The sequence below is a fragment of the Microtus oregoni genome, unplaced genomic scaffold, assembly GCF_018167655.1.
Source record: "Microtus oregoni isolate MIOR12 unplaced genomic scaffold, Mior012 000021F_ref0000039, whole genome shotgun sequence".
NCBI lineage: Eukaryota > Metazoa > Chordata > Mammalia > Rodentia > Cricetidae > Microtus > Microtus oregoni.
The window spans coordinates 3,617,317-3,633,705 of NW_024543080.1; the positions used below are offsets into that span (position 1 = coordinate 3,617,317).

A 16,389-nucleotide genomic window follows, 5' to 3' on the forward strand; every position below is an offset into this window, starting at 1 on the left:
GCCTTTTCAATCCCAGAGTTTTTATTGTGGTTTGGTTTTATTTTGTGTGCATCATGTGTGTACAGTGCCCACAGAGTCCAAATGAGGGCATTAGATTCCCTGGAAATGAGGTTACTAATCATCGAACCATTATGTGGATGCTGGGAATTGAACCTAGGTCCTCTGGAAAGCAGCCAGTGCTTTTAACCATTGGGCCATGTCTCCATCCCAAGTTCTGTTTTTGTGAGCATTGATTTTATCAGGTCAATGATTAAGACAGTCAAGTCTTAAAACCAATATAAAACAACTACAATCTGTGACTGTCACTTTATATGTTTATAGAATAAGTTTTAAAGTAGTAATAGAACACAGTTTAGCTAAAACTGTATCCGCACAGTTTAAGAATGTTTGGAAGAAAGCTAACAAACACGTGTCAGCATTTCCTAGTTGATGAAGACAGCCTTCAGCCATCTCTGACTCATTATAGTCAGTCTCCAGGTTCTTCGCCTCCTTCCATGTTTTCTGGTGTCTCATGGCACCACCTCCTCACCACCCTCTCTGTTTCCATCAGCCAGCAGCGGAGGAAGTGACATAATGAAAAGTGTCATGTACACAGTTAGCTCCAGACCAAGATGAGGCAAAGATAAAATGCCTACAACTGGTTCCATTTAGGAAGGTTTAGTGAGACCAGAATTTTGCAGGTTTCTATAAAGCAAAATTCAGAATAATGTCTCTTTTTGATTCAATGCCAACACAGTCAAACTAATGAGAAATTAAAAATAGGACTACAGAAATGACTCAGCAGTTAAGGGCAAGGCTCATAGCCAAAAATAATAAAATAATAAAAAGGTGTTACTTTTGAAACTACATCAGTTTTTACGCAGCACTGAAATATAAAAAATATAACAAATATAAAGTGTGGTGTTTATTTCTGAGTACAAATGAACACTTCTGGTTCATAAAGCCAGGATGTGGCCTATTAAAAGAGCACCTCTTCCTTTAGCATCATATTCTCCAGTGAGCAGGAAATCAAGGGAATTGTTTGTTTTAATATACCTATGATACAAAAGTGAATGCAATAATATTCCATCGCTGTGTGAATTTCACACACTTCCCTATCTAACGTAACAAAAATACTACCTGCTGCAAATAAGCATTTTGAAGTAGCTGTTGCTGCTGCTGTTGCTGCTGCTGCTGCTGTTGCTGCTGGTGAGGAACACGATGCAAATGAAGTTGCTGTAATCTCCAGTCTCCCTGCTGCAGTTGCTGGAGGACTCTATGCTGCTGTGGTGGCTGCTGAGGGGGACCCTGACTCATTAAGACTTCAGACCCATTTCCAGGTCTCTGCGCTCCTATAGTTCCAAAAACATTAATACACAGGTAATTTACAAAACGGCTGATTTCAAGTTATTTAATTAGGACATTTCTATGGTTTTATAGTGGACCTCTGTGTCTACATTACATAGTCTACACAAGCACTCCCCACAGTTTTAAGTGCCTGTGGAGTGTCATTTTGTCATCTACAACAATCAGTGTCTCAGGAGTGCACCATGTGTCACTTTCCTCTTCCTGCCCACTAGAGCAGCCACACGCAAACTTGTTCCGCGTGTTCAGCTCCAGCATGCACACCAACACGGCTCGCTGGCCAGGTCTGAGAACAGCATTCTCATCTACTGAAATCTCAATAGTTAAGGTTCAGGGCAAGTATCTTTCTTGTTCCCTCACCTAACACTTCCTCTTAATCTATTACATTTCATTCGCCTTTCACATACTAATGACTTACAATGCTATTTGCTTTTACTTTCCTACTGTTGCAAATACATATTTTCTCACATAATACATCCTTTCCCCCCTCCCGTTATTCCTCCAGTTCCTCCACACTTCCCCTCGCATCTGGATCCACTTCCTTTCTGTCTCTCACTAGAAAACAAACTTCTAAGATATGATAAAATATGATGGCCCACAACCATTTAAGATTCCAGTCTCAGGGGATCTGATCCCCTTTAGGTCTCCACAGGCATATCCATGCACACAAGCACAGACATGCATGCAGATAAAAAACACCTACACACATAAAATTAACATAAATAAATTGGAGGAAGGGACAGAACCAAGGAGAAAAGAACTCTAACAGTACAGCAATCACCCTGAGAAATGACAGATTTGCATGGAAATAAAAGGTTGTTCTGCAGCACAGAAGGAAGATACTATCTAAACACAGAGAAAATTTTTACACTAACAAGAAATTCACATATCCAGAATCTATAAAGAACTCCAAAAATTAAAGACCAAACCCCATCCAATCAAGATCCATAACATGTCCCATTCCTGTTTCCCTACAGAACCCTAAGGACTCTGCGCACGATCACCACACACGGCTGCTGTGGCTCGAGTACCTGACATGCTCTCCCACAGGCTCCTGCAATTGAGCACTGGGTTCTTTGGGAAGATGCAGAACCCTGAGGAGATGGAACCTTACTGCAAGTGTAGGCCACTGGAAGCAGGTCCTCGAGGCTTTATAGGCCGGCCCCTCCTCTGTTTACCCGCTGTTTCCTAAGTGCACATGTAATGTGACCACTAAGCCTTCTACTCCTGCCACCATGCCTCCCCTGGCTGCTGCCATGTCTTCCCCACCATGACGAACTGTGAAGGAAAAACAAAGAACCTTTCTCCCTTACACCGCTCTTGCCAGGGTACTTTATCGCAGCAACCAGAAAAGAAATGGTCACCAAACCCAAATCCTTGAAAAAGTCCTTTCAAACACTGTCGCTGAGGCAGCTCAGGGATGTGCACACTTTAATGACAAACCAAGACTAGGAAGATGTCCAACCAGGGAAGGCAGGAAAGAGGGAACACCAAATGTCTACCTGAGATGGAATTTTCCATATGCCCAAATACTTCCCACAGTTAAAAGTAAGGGAGTAAGATATCACAAGATCAAGTCAGTTCCCACAACACAAATGGTGGCTGATAACTGCTGGTAATTCCAGTTTCAAGGCATCTGATGCCCTTTCCTGGTACACAAACATACAATGCAGCCAAACACTCACACACAGAAAATAATTTCTAAATGAAATGGAAATTATATACAAAATGTCATCACCTTTTTTTCCCATGGAATTAATATTCCAGTTGAATAGCACAAACTCACTGCAGCAATGTGCCAGGTAATGTGAAGATAAACATCCCTTCTCTGAGCCAGACTTAACAATAGCAAATAACAGTCAACATTTCATAGCATCACTGGACCAGACCTTACAGTAAGCCGTCGTTTAAACTTCTATTAGATACTATTAGATAGGTACTCATATTTTGTTAGAATATTAGTTTTAAAAATGGGAGAAATGTAACTCAAATAACATTCATGAGTCAAAATATGTGATCTTACCTACTACAGTATCTGTAATAAAAACATTTCAACATTAAAACAAGACAGATTTGTCAGAAAATATTACACGAATCAGGGTTTGTAGAAGGTGATTCTGCAGATTACATCTTTGACATCTTTAGAAATTAAATTTACTTTGTCATAATGACAGTTCCCTGTGGGAACGTTTTTAGGTATTACACTTACCATAATGCATTTAAGATTATAAAAACAATTTCTCAAAATCAAGTAAGAATAGTGCTTACGCTGTGATATCCATATGGTTCCTTCACCAGGGCTCTAGAGGCTTATGCCCTATGGAATGTAAGCTACTTCCTGCCCAGTACAACACAGGATCTCCGACACTTGTTACTGCCACCCTCAAACCTACTAGCTGAGATTCAAAGATGAGCTTCTATTTCTATATCAAAACAAACTGATATTTCTCTCTATATATTTAAGTTACTAGTAACTTTACCTTTAAAACTTCAGAACAAAGTAGTCCAGCTTATTAGACATCAATAGACAGTTTCTTGTAGGGAGCAGGATATGTGTGCCTGTGCACACTTGTCTATGTAGGTGTGCTCACACATGGAGAGGTCAGAGAGGGGTTCAGTGTCTTCTGCAGTCATTTTCCCACCTTTTTTATCTTCTGATACATAGTCTCTCACTAAATCGAGGGCTCTCATTTCAGTCAGATTGGCTAGCTAGCAAACCTACCACCAGCCTGTCTCTAGCCCCTAACCCGCCGACCATGGTCCCGCGTTTGTATGCCCCACACTGGTTACAGGAACACAGTGCTGTGCCCATCTGTTGTACTGTGGTGCTGGGATCTAAGCTCAGGTCCGCATGCCTGCACAGCAAGTACTTTACCGACTGAGCCACGTATCAAGCCCCATTTCTTAAAATGTGTGTTCTATGCTTTAGGAATCAAACCACGTCACGTTTATTCATACCATGATAACTGTCGGAGAGATCAAAACTGCAAAGGCTAATTACCTTTAGGCTTGTGGTTACTGAATTCACCAGGAGCAGGAACTTTAACAGGCGTAGCTGAACTCTGAATGGCCAGCACACTGGAAGTGGCAGTAGTGGAATTGGCCTTTGGTCTTTGTCTTGGTGCAATTGAGGTTTCTGTTGGTCCAATGGTGTCTGTTATTCTATAATAGAAAAATATAATTTATTCCAAATATTAAGATTATTTCTAGTTACTATTCATTCTATACATTATAGTTACAGATGACCACATTAGTCCTTTTGGATCCCTTGTAAGTATCCACCTCAGAATATATGTTTAATAAAACTAGTAAAGCAAAAAAAAAAAAAATACAGCCAGCCACAGTTGTTGAAACTGTACAATTGTTCATAGTCAGCCTTTAAATGGAAGAAAAGGAATCTGACCCCAGAGATTAAAGGACAGCCTGAGACTGACAGAATATAAGCAGAAATCTTCTCATAAGGTTATCGATAAAACTGAGGTTCAGTTCTTTCAAAAGACACAAGAAGTAATAATAACTCCCTAGCTCAGACTCAGAAAAAGGAAAGGGCTCTCCCACGGCAGTGAGACAGGAGACATCAGAGCTGTCAGGCAAGGCTGTCTGCTCACATCCAACCCTTGTTCCCTCCAACACCAGATGAGAGTTAGGAGAAATGCTGGATTGGGACTCAGTTTCAGCCCCAAACGCAGTCAGTAAAGTGGTAGGCACAATTTTGAAAGCAACGTGACTAGCAGGCATAGGTGAACTGTCAAAACAAACAAACAAACAAAACCAGAAAACAGGTAAATTTATGTTTAATATTCATATATGTGTATCATATGTCTGGATCAAATCCAATGCCCACTCCCTCCCCTCCATTTTTTTCCCTACTACTCTCACAACTTTTCCCTCACAACTTCATGTGCTCTTTTTTATTTTATTTTTTGATAGCCACTCAGTTCACTTGGTATTGCAGGTATGGGCATAGGTGCAGGACCAATATAATTTTGAAATTACATATTTTTCAACTTTGCTTTCTATAAAGTCAGTACAGAATTTTCAATAACTTTCTCCCAAAAATATTTATTTGACGACTTCACTTAATATTATTTCAAATGATTTAACACCTAAAATTGTAGATGCATGGTTTATCAAGCCCACAGCTCCTGCAATCACCACACACACCTACAGTTCTCTCACAATACCTACATGTAACACAAGAGGGAGCTGTACTAACAATGATCTTCCCAAAAGGGGAAAAAAAACTGCATCAGAGATTTCAGAAAATTAGGGCTGGTAACCTAATTGAACTTAGTCAGTCATGAGAGGATCATGAGAGGAAGACATGAACCGTATTATAGAAGGGGTACTGGATGGGAAGTGGAAGGGGGCAGTCGGGGGTGAAAGATGGATAATCAGCATGGTACAGTACAAGTCCTCTAAAAATGTAACAAAAACAGTAAGATATTTACATATACAGCCAGCTACAGCTCCTTTTAAGATAATCAAGTTGTCCACAAGAGCATTATTGATGTGGGAGTGTCATATATCAATCTGTTGATTTCATTGGTTAAGCAATAAAGAAACTGCTAGGCCCATTTGATAGGCCCACCCTTAGGTGGGTGGAGTAAACAGAACAGAAGGCTGGGAGAAAGAAGCTGAGTCAGTGAGTCGCCATGATTCTCACACTCCAGGCAGAGGCAGGTTAAGATCATTCCTGGTAAGCCAGCTCACGGGCTACAGCAGATTATTAGAAATGGGCTAGTCCAGGTGCGAGAGCTAGCCTAGAAGAGGCAAGATAGAAATGGGCCAAGCGGTGTTTAAAAGAATACAGTTTCCGTGTAATTATTTCGAGTAAAGCTAGCCGTGGGGGCGGCCGGGTGCCGGGGACGCAGCCCGCGGCTCCTATTACAACACATTATGAATTCTTAATTGCCTAATCATCTCTCCAGCCTCAGATTTTAAGTTTCAACCTACATAATAGAATTCAAACTTATCAATAGAGTAAGTAACTGAAAAATAAGGCTTCAAATGTAATTCTTTACCAAGCTTTCTAGTTATATACACATATAACTTCTACAAGCTATATACACTAATGACCTGTGGCAATTATTGTTTCTTTTCTTAAATATAAACAATTGATTTAATAGCTAGTAAGTCAAATCTTAAGAATTGTCAGTGATGAAAATGGCCACAATCCCACAGAGAAGGCAAGACCCACTACCACATCAGCTGTGAGCATTCCACCTTCACAGATGGGTGAGCGTTCACATGAGAACGGCATCACGCCCGGTATTTAGCACCTGTGGAAGTTTATTTTGTACTCTCGATGTAAGCTATGGAACCACAGATTGGACAACACAGCATCTGGGACACAGGAATTGCTACAATCAAAATGAGAACTATGGCCTTTTCCTTTCCAGAAGCCCTGTTGGCACCAGCAGGGTCTTGCCCACCTGGCCTTCATTTGGCTTTTCTTAGCAGCAGCTTCACTCACAGTCATTGGCTCAGGAAGAGCTGAGGGAAGAGAAGAATTCTGGGAAGAAAAACATAGTTTTCAATTTAAGTTGTAGTAATTTTTAGACTATAGATAGACTACTAAACTTCTGAAACACTGACTGAGATACTATTATTTTCATGACCCATATTACAGATTATGCAGATATACTCCCCAGATGTAATCTGGAAATACCACAAATGTCATCTTTATATTGATTTTCTACAGAAATCTCTAGAAGATGAACACAGCATTACAGTATGCAATATTCTTTTAGGTAAGTCCTGAGTTTAAAATAAGATTTTATCACAGTTTATACAACTGATATTTCATACTTCTGAAAATAATTACACAACCAGGACAACAACCACACTGTAAATATGACAGGTAACTGTGAGCATAAGCCGAACAGAGGCTGCTCTGCTCGCTGAAACAGCAGAGCAGCAACAGAGAGACACTAAGTGATACAGTGAGGGCTTCAGAAAGACACAGCTACCACAGTTCTTCCACGTTATACAAGAAGAAAACATAAGCCGGAACACAAAGATCTCTACAGTGTTCATCATAGATTAAAATCAATGATGACCTAGAAATTTGGCATTAAAAGGCGCAGAAACCTGGCATGTACAGTTCACTGTAGTATGCAGGAGTGACTAGCAGCCAAAGCCTTTGAGCCAGGCATAACAGCACATAGTTAATCCTAGCACTCTGGGAGGAATAGGCAGGCTGATATCTGTGAGTTTGAGGCCAGTCTAGTCTATGTAATGAATTCCAGGAGAGCCAGGACTATGTAGAGAGAGACAGTCTTTGCCAAAAGAAGAAAAAAAGGATGGAAGGAAGAAAGGAAAGAAAGAGGAAGGGAAGGAGGGAGAGAGGGAAGTAGGGAGAGAGAAAAGGAGGGAAAGACGGACGGAAGAACCAAAGCCTCTGAGTAAAATCAAGCATTCCCAAATGTGCACTGTGCTTGGCTTAGCCCCGGGCTGTATATTAGCTATAATCATAACTGCTATCGTAGATTTACAGCAGGAGAAGGGGATCAGCTACCATAAAGATATAAATTAGCCAGTGATAAAAGAAATCTCTGAAGTCAGGGCTCTCCAATGTACAATGCCGTCTCTATTTACACCAAAGGGTCCCACGGTTTTTCATTTAACTTTGTGCTTAGAGTCTGCCTCAATAATGTCTGATCACAGTTCCTGGTTAAAATTCAAAACACTTAAAATTCTGCTATCAAATACTTCAATACTTAATAATAACAGCCTATGGTCTGTGACTGACATGTCATATTGTGTCTCTCTCCACAATCCAAAATATCCTGCTGAAGCTCTCCAGAACACCTGAGTGAAGTCTCAGGCTTGACACCTACGACACAAGCAGCATCTCACACTATCAAGACCACCGGACAGAAAACAAGAAGCTCTTAAAGCACATGCATGTACATGTAAACACATATAATTAAAGGATTTTAAAGTCTTTCCTACTTGGAAAAGTACTTACGTTGATGTTGGACACTGGACAATCCTTTTTGGCGAATTTAAATGCGAAGTGGGACACTTGAAATATGTCAGGTCTGTGCTCCGGATCTGGTTCAAGCATGAACCCTGTAATAGCAGGTCAAAACGTTCAATGTCTGACTGAAGACAAGCAGTACAGAAAGGCACAGGAGGGGCAATCTCTCTAGCCTAAGAACAGTGATTCCAGATGACATAGAGGAAATGCTTAGAAGAAATGGCAGAAACTTTTCCTACAAATTGAACTTAACCATGAACACATTACAGTGGCAGGTAACAACATCTATGTTTGCACTGGATGGATGGAAGATGTGCTTACACTCTTGAAAAAGTGGCACAGAACAAATGTGAGTTAACAATACAAAACTGTTTTGTTATATGTAATTTTGCTATGTTAAAGTTAAAGCCTTCCTTTCTGTTTGTTTAAACAGAAAAAGGGGAAGTGATGTGGGAGTGTCATATATCAATCTGTTGATTTCATTGGTTAAGTAATAAACAAACTGCTTGGCTCATAGCTTAGAACATAGGTGGGTGGAGTAAACAGAACAGAATGCTGGGAGGAAGAGGAAGTGAGCTCAGAGACTCGACAGCTCTGCTCTCTGGAGCAGAGAGACGCCATGCCCCACTCCCGGGCAGATGCACGCGATGAAACTCTGACCCAGGATGGACATAGGCTAGAATCTTCCCGGTAAGACCGGTGCCCACAGATTATTAGAGATGGGTTGATCGGGATATCAGAATTAGCCAGTAAGGGCTAGAGCTAAAGGACCAAGCAGTGTTTAAAAGAAAAAAAGAAAAAAAAAAACAATACAAAACCAGTGAACTTAGGGAATACTTAATTATTTAAGAAAGCTCCAGGGGTCCCAGTGAAGAAAAGGTTGTTCTCCTAGAAGAACCCTTTAAAATAATTCTCACTACTACCCAAAATACCTTTACTTTCCTTTATTTTGAAATTATCCTCATGACTGAGAAAAAGGCTAAGTATGCACGTTATAGTTCATTTAGCAGAGCAGCAGAGGATTGGCACTACAGATTTTAAAAATGCCTCCTTGACATACTATCAATATGGACCACAGTTCTTGGCTTCAATATTCTTTCTCATCATCATGGCCAGAGGTCTGAGCAGTTCTGTATATGTACTACTAACATATTTACATCAACCTTACAGCGTGCGTCAAGTCCCTGAGATATCCCGTCTAACCAAAAATAACCATTTACTACTATTTATCTATTTCTTGAGTAACTTATATTTCGCATTCCCTGAGGATGAAATTTATATTCAACTCTGTAACTACAGACATTTCCGTGGCCAGTTCTACTTCATTACCCTTAAAATATTTCCAATGCTTAACCATGTCAAATGCTTGAAATGAAACTTTACATTAGTTATTCTCAAGTTTTTTAGAGAAACAGCAAGTGTCCACATTCACAGCACTAAGACAGAGCTACAGGAAACACTGAGAGTCCACAGTCACAGACTAAGACTGAGCTACAGGAAAAGCTGAGAGTCCACAGTCACAGACTAAGACAGAGCTACAGGAAACACTGAGAGTTCACGGTCACAGGACTAAGACAGAGCTACAGGAAACACTGAGAGTCCACGGTCACGGACTAAGACAGAGCTACAGGAAAAGCTCAGAGTCCACAGTCACAGACTAAGACAGAGCTACAGGAAACAATGAGAGTCCACGGTCACGGACTAAGACAGAGCTACAGGAAACACTGAGAGTCCACGGTCACGGACTAAGACAGAGCTACAGGAAACACTGAGAGTCCACGGTCACGGACTAAGACAGAGCTACAGGAAACAATGAGAGTCCACGGTCACGGACTAAGACAGAGCTACAGGAAACAATGAGAGTCCACGGTCACGGACTAAGCTACAGGAAACAGTGAGAGTCCACGTTCACGGGACTAAACTGGAGCTACAGGTCAAAACGGACTCAACTCCCTTCTAAACCTAGTGCCTTGAACAAAGAATGGTAAACAGTGACTCCAAGCAACAAAGCCTAGCTTGTATCAGGAAATTATGAGCTTGATTATAAAAATACAAAATCATCCATCTAATATGATTTATACATTTTAAAAGCTAAGGTTTATTCTTTCCACAGCCAATACTAAATTAGTAGTGAGGATCCAATCACACAAACAGGAGATGCGTCCCTGTGTCTAGACAAAGGTAAGTGCAGCACCTCTCCTCCAAATATGACTAGGAGAGCAACTACTGGAATTGAAAACTGTGTATGTGTATGTGTGTGTGTGCGCCCACACACACGTGGGCCAGAGGACAACTTCCAGGAGTCAGTCCTCTCCTTCCATGACGGCTTCTGCACAAGGAACTGTAGCAGCACTGACCTCGCTCATTAAGCATTTTTATCCTTGAGCCATTTCCCTGACCGCTGTTTTCAAAACTTACAGGAGTTTTATATACCAAATTTACTTGAAAAATTTTAATTTACTCAGTATATTTAGTTTATTTCATTTTTTGGCATAGTCAAATTGATATTAGAAACTAAAATCTTCACATTCATGGTCAAGTAAAAGAAGCATATGCTACACAGTAAACTGCCGATTAATTAAACTCCAATTGAGTCTAAAATTATCAACAGTATTATCATGCTTACCACAGAACTCCACAAACACATTCCCACACACATATGGGGGCACGCATAAACACAGAGAAATTCAATACTAGTTAGGAATAAAGTCACATAGCAAGGCATAAGCTGCTCAGTCTTTCGCAAATTATCGGTCAAAGAGAACACTGAGCTTTTAAGACATTTCAAGATCTCCAGCAAAACTGTACATTCAATTATTACTAAAACATTATACTTAGCAACAAAGTTACAGCTACAATGGTTTGTAAAAATGTCTTCAATACAACACTGAACTAAACTAGCCAGAGAACACAGCAACTAAATCCCACACCCTAGTTTTAGGCATTACAATTAATAGGGATTATTTCATGCTTCTGTTGTCCTAAATTTTTTTGAGAACATTATTATATAAAATAGAGAGGGTTAAGAGTTTAATATTTATTCAAATACAATGGTGGTATATTTGCTCATTTTCTTAAAAAAAATCATTCTACAAAATTGCACACTAAAATAGAAGTCCTATTTTAAAAAGCTAGAGGAATGTCATGAGAGACGACTGAAATCCAAGTCACAGGTACCCGGACCGTAACTCAGACTGCCCAGACAGGAAACTCCATAAGATGGACGCTGCCACAGAAAACTGGAGCAAACCATGCTGCCTGATGCTTAACCATGGAGACTGAAGCCGAGGCCTAGTGCCCTTACACAGGTACTGGTGCGTGTGAGGAGCTACACAGCACACAGGTAGAGATCTCTGGAAAGCACAAGTTTAGGGGGCAGTGGCATGCTGAAGAAGTGTGCATCATCGTATTTCCACAAATGCTGATGTACTATACCCATGAGTTCAGCTCTAAGGATTAAATTTGCCGTCTCAAGAACTCCAGTGCCTCAACCCTATGGCAATGGCAAAGCTGTCCCCAGATGAGGCTCAGAAGGATTGCAAAGCCTTCCTCGGGGGAGAGTGTGATGTTGATAGTGTTTTCAGAAAATGTCCACTGTAGCTTCCTCTTACCACTCCCAGACTAATATTTAGAGCATGAAGACCACTCCTACTGAGATTAGATAAACCCTCCTCCTTGGTCAGCTGTAAAGAAAATGTGGTACAGTCACACAATGGAGTACTACACAGCAGAAAAAAATAATGACATCTTGAAATCTGCAGGCATATGGATGGATCTAGAAAACATCATATTGAGTAAGGTAACCCAGACCCAGAAAGACAAATATCACATGTACTCACTCATAAGTGATTTTTAGACATAAAGCAAAGAAAAACCAGCCTACAATTTACAATCCCAGAGAACGTAGACAACAAAGAGGACCCTAAGAGAGACATACATGGATTTAATCTACATGAGAAGTAGAAAAAGACAAGATCTCCTGAGTAAATTGGAAGCATGGGGACCATGGGAGTGGGTAGAAGGGTGGAAAGTGGAGAAAAATATATAGCTCAATAAAACGATAGATAGATAGATAGATAGATAGATAGATAGATAGACAGACAGACAGACAGACAGACAGACAGACAGAGGTGTTGAGGCTTCTCCATCACAGTCCTGACCACTGATCCCAGCTTCTCTGTACATATGTCTGTCTTCTTCATTCCCTCCTTATCCCTGCTCAGGATTCCAGGACCCAAGTCATGCAAGAATAACCCAAGTTTTTCTTTCCACAGCCCAGCAGAGGAGCAGCAAGAGCAAGTGCTCCTGCAGAAACAGGAGCTGTTTCCTGTAGCTCTGTCTTAGTCCATGACCGTGGACTCTCATTGTTTCCTGTAGCTCTGTCTTAGTCCGTGACCGTGGACTCTCATTGTTTCCTGTAGCTCTGTCTTAGTCCATGACCGTGGACTCTCATTGTTTCCTGTAGCTCTGTCTTAGTCCGTGACCGTGGACTCTCATTGTTTCCTGTAGCTCTGTCTTAGTCCGTGACCGTGGACTCTCAGTGTTTCCTGTAGCTCCAACTTAGTCCATGACCGTGGACTCTCACTGTTTCCTGTAGCTCATATATTTAACGCTCTCATACTTAAATGTGAGCACTTGCAGTGCAACAGCCAAGCTTCAGCTGCTCCCTTTCCCCCTTATTCTGGTTCCCTAGCCTAAGAAAAGCATTCTATGTAATGCAAAGTACTTTGTGTGTGTCAAGCGGATGTAGTTCTCCAATTTCCAGTATCTGTGAAGAAATCTGTTTCACATAAATTCTGTGCTTTAAGAGTCATTTATGTCCCTTTTTCTCTTGGACATTATGACAAAATTAATTTAATGTGCAGCCCCATCTCCTTGATTTGCACAAGGCCCATGCATTAGGAAAATCGACTACTTCTCAAATAAGTAACAAGTGTTATTTGCAATTCATCATTTATGCGAACATTACTGAATTGGGGGATTTGGTGGGAGCAGTGCCATCGACTGAACCCAGAGCCACGTGTCTACTAGGCAAACATTCTACCACTAAGCAACATGCACCCAGCCCTTGATTGTTTTGAGTCTTTCCCTTTATAGTGCAGAGTGACCTGGACTTGGGCACTGTGTTCTCCTGCATCTGCCTCCCCAGTGTTAGAATTACATGGATGCCATATGGGCAAACTTAAAAATTTAAAGTTGTATATCATGGGGTTATCGCTTATATCTCCTAGAATCGACAGTCTATATTTTCTACACCCTAGACACCTGATTAAATTCATACCAATTTTCTTTCAACGCATTTAAATATTTTACTTATGTAAAGCTTTAACAGAAGAAATGAAGACTTTGTTCTCTTTGTTCACACTCTAGATGACTAAGAAAATTATCAATTTCCATTTATTTTCATTAAGTTTAAAAACTGTATCATATAAATATTGAATAAATTTAACTTTTCACTCAGTTCTGTGCCACAGAGGCATAGACAGCTGTTCAAGATGCAGAAAACAGTGGAAATCCTAAAGGCGCTTAGTCAGCGCTGTCTCAGGACTGCACTGCCTGGATTACCTTCTGTCTAATGACTGTCTCCTCCTCACAAAGCATCCTTCTGAAGTTTACAATGTCCGTGTACAAAATGCTACATTACGGTACCTTTTTAAAAGCAAGCAAAAGCCTTTAAAAAGCTGGAAGGAAATCTGGTTACTTATTAACCACATGGATATTTGGTTTCAAAGATACAAAAATTGAAGAATTAAATGTTATGAGTGTTCCCAGTAACTCTGACTGTCTCAATTATGTAATTGCTGTCATTGCTACTAATTCGTATTGAGGAGGTTAAAAATATCCTGTATTCACTGGTAATTAGATTGCTTTGACCTCTGTACAGGTGAATAATCATTTTTAAATAATTTTACTGTAATTTATAAACATATGAAATTAAAAGTCAAGATTTAAGAAAGAATATAAATAGCAGGCCCTAAATTACAGTATCTATCTTTAAGAACACTCCATACATCTTTCCCAGTACTTACTTATCAAACAATGTATGTTATGGGAGTAGCGAGAATTGTCTGGGATGGTGAAGCTGCCATCACAGATAGCAACCTGGCTCTCACCAAACGGAAGAGTGAAGAAGCAAAGTTTGTACAAGAAACATCCCAGGGCCTATAAAACAAAGAAACAGGAGTTTCGTCAGGACTCAACAATCAGTCACAGACATAAAAACAGTCAAGACCAGAGCTGGGAACGGAGCTAAGTGCTAGACCACTTGCTTAACATAAGCAGCTCCATGAATAAGAAAGCTGAGAGTTAAACATGCTATTTCAAACAAACAAGTTGAATGTTCCTGTTTTGGATCCAATTATTACTTAACCAAGTTAACGTGTTCAATGTTTCTTAAAAGCCTTTAGCTTTAGAGTTCGGGGTTTCTCAGCTGCATCTGCAATCAGTTAGATAAGCTACTCTGGATCGTGAGTCACTAAAATTAAGCCTGGCTGGTTCCTTTTGGAGGAAATATTATCTACTTGGTACTGTCCTCATTAGTATTGCCAATTTGGCACAAGCTACATCTGAGAAGAGGCTTCTTTCAGAATGCCGGCAGACAAGTAAATGGGGGGTGTTTTCTTAAGTGATGATTAATGGAGAAGGGTGCAGGCCACTGTGGATGATGACCACCCCTGGGCTGGTGATGACGTAAGCAAGTGAGTGAGTAGCATTCCTCTGTGGTCTTGGCTTCCATTCTTGCCTCTAGGTTCCTGTTCTAGCTTCCTCAGTGATGAACTCCAAAGCTGTAAGATTGCTTATGGTGATGATGCAAATGAGACATGCTTCCCTAAAACATAGAAAGCTTTGGGGTTCAGAACTGTATAGAACTAATACTGTCTTTAAATGCTTGTTAAAAGTCTATCAAGAATTAAATGAAACAAGTTATCTACAGACATTGGGGTTCAGAACTGTATATAACTAATACTATCTTTAAATGCTTGTTTTAAGCCTATCAAGATTAAATGAAACAAGGTATCTACAGATACTTTGTTGAGCAATAATAAAAGTATCTCAAACAATATAAAAGTTGAATTTCTTTTATTAATAAAAACTTAAATGACGCAACAAAACCAGCAAACACAATTCTTGACCAAAGTGAATGGACACACCTACAGTGTAGTGTTTTTCTGTTCCATCTGTACTAAGACAAGCATAAGACAACCACCATGGACACAGAAACTGTTCTTCTTTTGAATGGGCAAACAGACTCTATATTAATTCTTTCCTAATCTTTGACAACTATTTGCACATACACTAAATCTATTTTAGAAGTGACAAATGAGAAAAGATCCCATTCTCTGCATTAAGAGAACATAGTAATATACATAATAGTACATAATAATCATGTGCTTCAAGAAAAAAAAATTCATCAACTCCCAATGGTTTCTGAGTGGTGATGAAGCTGGTTTCTGTGGGTTCTGTGTTGCTGAACTCTCTCAGGTAATATGGAACCGAACAGAATCATAAAATCAGGGTAGAAAAGATCATTGTAATACATTGTAATATGAGAAAAGATCTTGTAATACGTTTGCTTTAAGATGCAACTCACTTTGCTTTCTACATTACATATACTCTTCAAATTTACTATATGTTATCAAATCAATCCGATGCTAATGCTGAGGACAGGAAATTGTCACAATGTCAAAAAACTAAAGCAAACTTGCTTCCAATTTGCTTTAATCTTACATAGTTTAAAATTCAATTACCTTAAGAATCCCTGACAAAAGAAAAATGTGTTACAATAAGCAAATGAGAAGATCACACAGAGATGATTGTCCTGCAAGACTATCTGTCTGCTGGGGCTCCCGTGGCCTCCCCATCCAAGGAGGAAGCAGGCTGGGGAAGCAGCAAGCAGAGAGTGCTGGCTGGCACACACTACACATGTGGAACCAGCAAAGTGGCTCGAGGGGTCTGCGCAGGATCGCTGGAAGCCACATGCTATATAAGAATATCAACTTCTAAAAGTTGTCCTCTGACCGCCTCCACACACATGTTGTGACATGTAGCCTTATACACAA

The 16,389-nt window shown here is 40.2% G+C and overlaps 1 protein-coding gene across 2 annotated transcripts in view; it reads right to left on the reverse strand.

The window, feature by feature from the left end:
* Positions 1-16,389, reverse strand: part of Bmp2k (BMP2 inducible kinase) — a 99,244-nt gene that overhangs the window by 40,375 nt on the left and 42,480 nt on the right. For both annotated transcript variants that reach the window (XM_041671608.1, XM_041671607.1), the window contains exons 7-11: positions 14,359-14,491; positions 8,318-8,421; positions 6,780-6,859; positions 4,346-4,506; positions 1,120-1,331 (exon numbers count right to left, since the gene is read on the reverse strand). In XM_041671608.1, the coding sequence (XP_041527542.1) occupies positions 1,120-1,331; positions 4,346-4,506; positions 6,780-6,859; positions 8,318-8,421; positions 14,359-14,491 (690 nt within the window). The remainder of the gene's footprint in view (positions 1-1,119; positions 1,332-4,345; positions 4,507-6,779; positions 6,860-8,317; positions 8,422-14,358; positions 14,492-16,389) is intronic.